General features: G+C 43.0%; 1 protein-coding gene across 1 annotated transcript in view; it reads left to right on the top strand.

Moving 5' to 3' along the window:
* The window catches only part of SCO2 (synthesis of cytochrome C oxidase 2), an 80622-nt gene extending 78831 nt beyond the window's left edge, over nucleotides 1-1791 (top strand). Inside the window, exon 2 of the mRNA XM_069629490.1 lies at nucleotides 654-1791. Coding sequence (XP_069485591.1) covers nucleotides 654-1653 — 1000 coding nt within the window. The 3' untranslated portion in view covers nucleotides 1654-1791. The remainder of the gene's footprint in view (nucleotides 1-653) is intronic.
* Nucleotides 1792-7537: the final 5746 nt, after the last annotated feature.

Below are 7537 nucleotides of genomic sequence, written 5' to 3' on the forward strand. Positions count from 1 at the left end.
AGAGTTGATGGATGTTCCTAGTTTTATGCTGTTGTAAAGAAGATTTCCTTTTATAATACTGGCTCGAAAATCTACTTGGATGAATCGTCACTGGAATGTAATACTGTTGCTCATCTCCCATTCACAGAATTATCCTGTTTAAATAGGTCTCGTTTGCTATCAATGTCAAGAGAGCAGTTCACAATGTAAATATACCCTGGAAAGGGGGGGGGGTGGGGGTGCCTGCAAGCCATCCTACGCAAGATTATTTTAGTTACTACAAAATGGCAGCAAAAGCACCTTACTCTTACGGCTGCTTTGAAATAAGCTAATACCACACCCAGGGACTATTGCATAATTAATGATTGCCTTTTGTTAATGTACATATTTACCAAACGGCCAACAGCAAGTGTTTTACAGCCTTTCCTATGCTTCGCCTTTTAGGTGTGCCTTAATAGCTGTCATGTTCTCCCTAGACATACGTGTTCAACGAGCTGGTCTGGCTCAGACATTTCTCTATTTTAGACTAATTTGAATACCATTACATTTGGTAATACCAATACCTTTTACAACGCCTAGAAGTGGGAGTAATCGGGCATGGAGCGCTATAAAAAAAAAGTGATTTTATTATGAGTGAATTTTATCTCTGAACTTTGTTTTTTTGACTCTTCCAGGTCTCCCAGATTCCTGGCGGCCCTCTGGTCCCGATGTCTTTGGCGAGTGCACCCATGTGGTTTTCCAAGCAGCCATAAGTGGGATGGGTCCTTCCGTCCCCCCAAGAACATAGGCCATTACCTCACCAGTGGATTCAGCATGTCTTCAACATCCAGAGCCACTGGAGCAAGATGCACTTCTCACTCCTTGGCCAGATGTACATGTGCAGGCATGCCTTGTTTATGGAGACCTGTGACACAATTTGGAGGGGTGGCACCTCGCGGATGTATAATGCCTAACTGCAGAAGCGAGAATGTTAGTCCCAAGAGAGTGTGCTCCCAGTTACCATCCTCAAATGGTCCAGTGAAGGCAAGCAGGCGCCTAAATCTGGGCATGCGGCTGCTAGCCAGTGGATTGCTTGGCGGAGGGGTTTTAGTTTTCTGGTTTATTCTGCGTGCAGAGAAGCAGCGGAAGCAGAAACTGGAGCGTATTGAGCAGCTGAAGAAGATGTCAGTTGGCCAGGGAGACTTCTCGCTTGTGGACCACACTGGGCAGCCCAGGACTAAGAAGGATTTCCTGGGACACTGGGTGCTGCTCTACTTCGGATTCACTCATTGTCCAGACATCTGTCCGGACGAGCTGCAGAAAATGACATCGGTGATACAGCTTCTGGACCAAGATATTACACTCCCTCTGGTTCAGCCTGTCTTTGTGACTGTGGACCCCGAAAGGGACAATGTGGACGCAGTGGCCAGGTATGTTAAAGAATTTCACCCACGCCTAATGGGATTGACAGGGAGCCCAGAAAAGGTAAAGGAGGCAGGAAAGGCCTATCGGGTGTACTACAGCGCAGGCCCCAAAGATGAAGACAACGACTACATAGTGGACCACACTGTCATCATTTACCTGCTAAATCCAGATGGACTATTCACGGATTACTACAATCGAAGCAAGACAGATGTTAACATGGCCAAGAGCATCAAACACCACATGCAGACCTACACTTCCATCATCAGCTAGGAGCCCTGATTGGGCAGCATGCTGCTCTGTCCACCATCAGTAATATTGGATCTGGCCACATCTACCTCCAACATGTGACCTATGGATGTTTACAACTTGATTCAAATATGTACGAATTTTGATAAAATGTAGTTTGGATTGCTTTGTCTTTCTCTGTGGCTTCCAAATGACCCTCTCTATAATCTACTTGAACCCATTCATAGTTTGTTGTATACATCATCTTCTCCTTTATGTCTGCAAACCTCGCCATGATGATTACAAAGAGCATACCATTTCTTTTATAGCGTGTTATAACTGCAAATTACAGAGATATGCACAAAGGGTGCAGTGCTAAGGTGCCATACATATGCATTAATTTAACAGTATTTAAGATGTCAACCTCTATGGCACATTTTGATTTGTTGAACCGTAGGGGGATTGGGGCCCAAAGAGCATTGGTGGAGAATTGGCAGCAAATAGAATAAGTGAGGTCTTTGATATATATTAAACTATAGATTAGTTGAGCATGTAATCTGTGACAATGTGGGGTGAGGGAATGGTGCTCTACAGGGGTGACTTCAGTGAATGAATGGTATCTGGATTGAGTCAGCTTATGTTTGGAATTTGTTGTAAGTATCCAGAAGAAGGTTTCTCTGTCGATAGTTTTTATTTACATAGTGGGGTTAGTTCTGTGGCCTAAAATATTTTTGGTGTGGGTTTCTTTCTGATACAGGTGTGTGCATTTCAGCTGTAATCAAGTGATGACATTCAGTTGAGTGACAGAGAGATGAGGTACCAATTCCTCAAGCAAGCCCATGAAGAGCAAATTCAAATAATAGGGCCAGGAAGCCCACAGGGCTTAGTTGATTGTTTGTAGGAAGACACATGTAGACATCCATGGGGCGCAGGTGATGGAGAAAGGCCGATGCTGGATGCCTGTGAGAGCTCTGGAATAGTGAGATCATTTGCTGAATGGTGGGGACTTCTTCCTCCGTAGGGAAAACCTGCCCTGCCCAACTGTCCTGGAGTGCCCAAATTAACTCGTCTGTGTGTTAGTGTTGTGCTGGATTTCTGGAAATTTAGGGAGAAGCCCGTGTCCTCCAACTGCCTCTAATTGCTTGGATGAGGGGGCTAGTCCCATCCAAGTATAGAAAGACACCGATTTTGGTGCAGAGATAAACCCAAAGGGAGGCAGTGAACTGAAAGTGCAAATTACCAATGGCAAACTTCATATGCTTTTGGTGCATCAAGTGTGTGTCCTAGAGTTTCAACACACCAACTAGTCCTGGCTCTGAAGAGGCTGGAGGACCTCTTAACATCACCATCCTAAATGTGGCCTTCCTCAGGAACTTGTTCGATCCCCTGAGGTCCAGAAGGGGTCAAATTCCACCCCTCCCTCTTCTCGGGCATCAAGAAGTAGTGAGAAAACCACCTTCCCTCCAGAAATAGGACCTCCTGCACTGCCCCCGGTGACGACAACATAGCCAGCTCTTCCCTGAGCTCCAGATGCGAGGCAGGGAGCATGGAGGTCTGTTCGGAGGCTTGCAAGGTAACAGCAGGCAATAGCCCCACTGTCCACTTGTGGCACACAGGTGATCTGCCACATGCTGTAGTACTTTGAGAGCCTCCCTCCAACTGGAGTAGCTTTGAGGAAGGTGGCACCAAAATCAATGCAGCCTGGTTTCTCTATGCCCTCCTGGTATGTGAAAACATCTGATTGTTTGGCCTGAGGCAACTGAGCCATTCTTTCACGATGTTCAGGAAGCCACTTATGATCTCCCCCTCCAGTAGATGAGGCAATGCCTCAAACACTACGTTTCATAGAATGTGAAAAATGAGCTAGAGGACATGAGGTGTTCAGTGCCTCCAGTGCCATGCCTTCCAGATTCAAAAATGTTCTTAGCTCAGTAGTCTGTCTTTTTCCGCGTGTGGATTTGAAGCATTGAATATATTTGCAAAGTGTTACAAGTAGAAAAAAACAAAATGGCCAGCATTTACAAAATGGACTTCCAATGGTCACATTCAGGTTTCACGGTTTGCAATGTTTGTCACATGATGCGATTTGCTCATGGCCAACATACTATTCATATCATTCGGGCTATGCATTTTCAGTATAACAAACCCTGCTTTTGGCCTTAAGTCAATAGCATCATTATCAATACATTCCGTCTTCATCAGACCATGTGTCACTTTCCGAACTACCCATGTCGCTATCACCATCCTCATCAGTAATATTGATTGACATAAACTCTTTGATTATTTTGTTTTCATGTTTGAGATCACCGTTTATCATATGAGGAGAGGGCTTCACCATTTTTGCACTAATTGTCTGTACACATTCACTTGTAATTGTGGAGCAAATAGCTGGCAAACATTGTACGCAGCAACAGTAGAATATAATGACACTGAATATCATAACAAAATTGTGGACCACCCCAAAAGCATATTGGCTATCGGTGTATATGTTGACACTAAGGTTTTCAGAAAGTTCACATGCTCTGGTTAATGCTATTATTTCTGGAGCTTGTGCGGAGTTATATGGGATTCGTTTGCGCTCTACAATAGTTTTCAGTGTAGTAATGGCATAAGCAGCAGTTGATGTGCCATTCGGTAATTTAAAACCAGAGCCATTACAGAACAGTTCTCCATCTGTCTCTTTCGGGGTTGTATCAGTTAAATCAATTCTTCCTTTTGTCTCTTGCTCAGTCATAATTAAGCAATCATGTAATAATCGTTTCTCACTCCCTTTTTTTACTGGGAGGGGGCAATAACTCAGTCAGATCAACATCTCTTAATTTGAATATGCGGTGCAAATAGGATTATTTCATACCTAGTTAGTTGTGCAGATGTGAAATGTTGCGTCTGCGTTCTATTTAAAAGAAAGTCTACTGAGTGGGGTACCATCACGGTTAAAGAGTGACCTAAAACCATCCCCTCAGTTTGTTTTACTGACGCGGCAGCTGCAGCATCAGCTCGCAAGCAACATGGCAAAGCACAGGCAACAGGCTCCAGCGTGGAAGAGAAATAACCGCATGGTCTATTTCTTCCCCTGTGTTCCCGAGTCAAAACAGCCAAAGCACATCCATCATTCTCATGTACAAATAACATAAAACACTTCTCATAATTTGGCGTGCCCAAAACCGGAGCTGAGCATAACCCAGCTCTGAGCAGGTCAAAAACTTCTTGACACTCCATGTTCCATGGCAAAGGTAAAATAACATCCTTCTTTGTCAATGCCACTATAGGTTTCACAATCATAGAAAAATGAGCGCTCCACTGCCGACAATATGAAGCCATGCCAATTAAAGCCCTGACTTCCTTTTGCGTTTTTGGAATAGGCATATCAGAGATGCATTCTGGTGTCAATCTTCTTCCCTCCTTCGATAGGAGGTAGCCCAAATAGGCCACCTCCTGTCGACAATACTGGAATTTCTTCAGCGATGCTTTATGACCGCAGGCCGCTAAATGTGTCAATAACGCTACAGTACCTTCTTTGCAAATGTCCTCCAAATCTGCTGCTATGAGCAGGTCATTAATATACTGCAATAATATGCACCCTGCCGGTAATTCAAGCATATCTAGCTGTACCTTCAGTGCTCTACTGTAAATGCTAGGACGTTCAGTGTAACCTTGTGGAATACGTATAAATGTGAATGAGCACCCACCTAATGTAAATGCAAATAAATATCTGCTGTCTGGATGAACGGGAATACTAAAGAATGCGTTCTTCAAGTCAGTGACACTGAAGTGTGATGCAGAAGCTGGGATCATAGTTAAAATCTTAGTCACATGTGGGACTAATGGAAATTGGGGATCTACAACTTTGTTCACCGCACGTAAATCAATAATAAAACGGTAAGGGATCTCATTTCCACCTTTCTTGTAAATTGGAAGAATCAGGCTATTGCAAATACTACCAGAAATCTCTTCAATTACATTTCTTGGAATTAAATCTGACACAATGTATTTTAGTGCTCTTTCTCCTTCGCTTGAAATTTTGTATTGCGGAATATGTGGCAAAGTAATTCCGTCTTTCAAAATGATTTTCACTGGTTCTACTTTCAAACATCCTACATCATTATTATTCACTGCCCATAAACAAGTCGGTACTTCACTCAATTCAGTCGGCAATGGCATAGATACAAATTGTGATGCAGGGGTTTGTTGCAGCGAAATCGTCAAATACACTCCATCAGGAGAACAATAAATTACTGCATTCAATTTCTTCAATAGATTCAATCCCAACAAACTTTCGCCGCAATTTGTCGTCAAAAGGAACGGACAAGATTCAGTAAATGGACCCAATGTGATTGGCACTGGTTGTGAAACTGGACTAATTACTGGCTTACCTGAGAACCCTACTGAAACATTGCTATGCCCTGACAGTGGTATATTAGGAACCTGTTGATGATCGATTGAACATTTCTGTGCACATGTGTCCACTAGAAAAATGTGATGTGCTCCCTATTCCCAACCTTCATTTCTACGTAGGGCCCTTTCTGGTCAACGGGAATAGGCACTGGTTCCAACCCCTGTTTCGGGCTATCCTAGGGGAACAGTACATCATCGGATGTAAAGTCTCCAGAGTAATATGCATTGGGGGGATTATCAAAAACATTTCCACCATTCATGGCGTTCTGTTGTTGATTCTGATTAACCTGATTATTCTGACATTGTGGCTGCATCTGGTTTCTACTCTGGCCCGCTATTCCTGGCCGACCTCTAGAACAGTCTTCTTGACATAGTCCCATTCCTATTCTGTAAATGTGGGCATTGTGCTCGCCAATGGCCTTGTCTACAATAGGCACATTGGTTTATACCTATTGGACCCCATTGCATGTTGGATGATGATACAAATTGGGACTCTAGGCAGTGCATTTCCGCCACCTCTATTATTTTTGGTTACCTGCTGTAGTAACAATCTGGTTTTCAAATCCCCTTTCTTTCTTATTTACTTTGCCTTTTTTGAATTTACTCGGTTCTCATAATATTGGGCCATATGTAATACTTAACTTCGTGATTTTGCTTGCCATGCACTTTCAGATGTCATTATCAATGTCTGAATTTCTAGTAACAATCCTCCCACAAACTTATCAACAATCTCTTTCCAGGTTCGGTACTTAGATCTTGACCACTAAAATCTGCAAATATATCTTCAAACCGGTTTAAAAAATCTGTCGCTCCTTTTGCCTTGTAGACAAGCAGTCAATTTGTCCCAAACTATTCTTTTCTCGGGAACTAAAGTTTTCAATTTCTCTACTATTCGTGAAGGCAACGTTAATATGACTTGCAGAGGTTTCTCCCCAGCCTTTCTCTCACTATCAACTCTGATCAAAGTTTCCCAAGTATCGCCTAACATCGGCGCATCATTTATGCTTCTTACTGCTTCCATGTGTCCGCAGGAAGTATCACATGGAACAATAAATCAATGTCACTCAGTGTAAAAACAGATGAATTCAAAACAGATTCAATTCCTTATAGAAAACCGCAGGATTTTTCCTAATGTCAGGGACCGTCTGCTTTATAGTGTTCACTTCTTGCCTAGAAAAGGGAACATGTACAAATTGTGCCATATAATGGGCTTCTATCGTTCGCGCTGGAGTCGCTCCATCAGCAGCAACCTCTACTTTCGGGACAAACATGGGAGGCACCTCCCTCATAGGTAATTGCAATGTAGAGGATTCTACATATGTTCGTTTATTAAGCAACTTAGCCAAATCAAGGGAAAAAGCAGTCGTTCTGGTGTCAGACGAAAATGCTCTTTTATAAATCAACATTAAACCAGCAGGACAATAAACCTTCTTTTTCATGCATTCATCCTGTAAATACGCAACCATAACCTGTAACACCTTTCTCTGCATTTCAGGTGTATACTGACTAAATGTATCGTGCACTTCAATAGGGG

This window comes from Ambystoma mexicanum, chromosome 12 (assembly GCF_040938575.1).
Source record: "Ambystoma mexicanum isolate Mex_15411 chromosome 12, UKY_AmexF1_1, whole genome shotgun sequence".
Lineage (NCBI taxonomy): Eukaryota > Metazoa > Chordata > Amphibia > Caudata > Ambystomatidae > Ambystoma > Ambystoma mexicanum.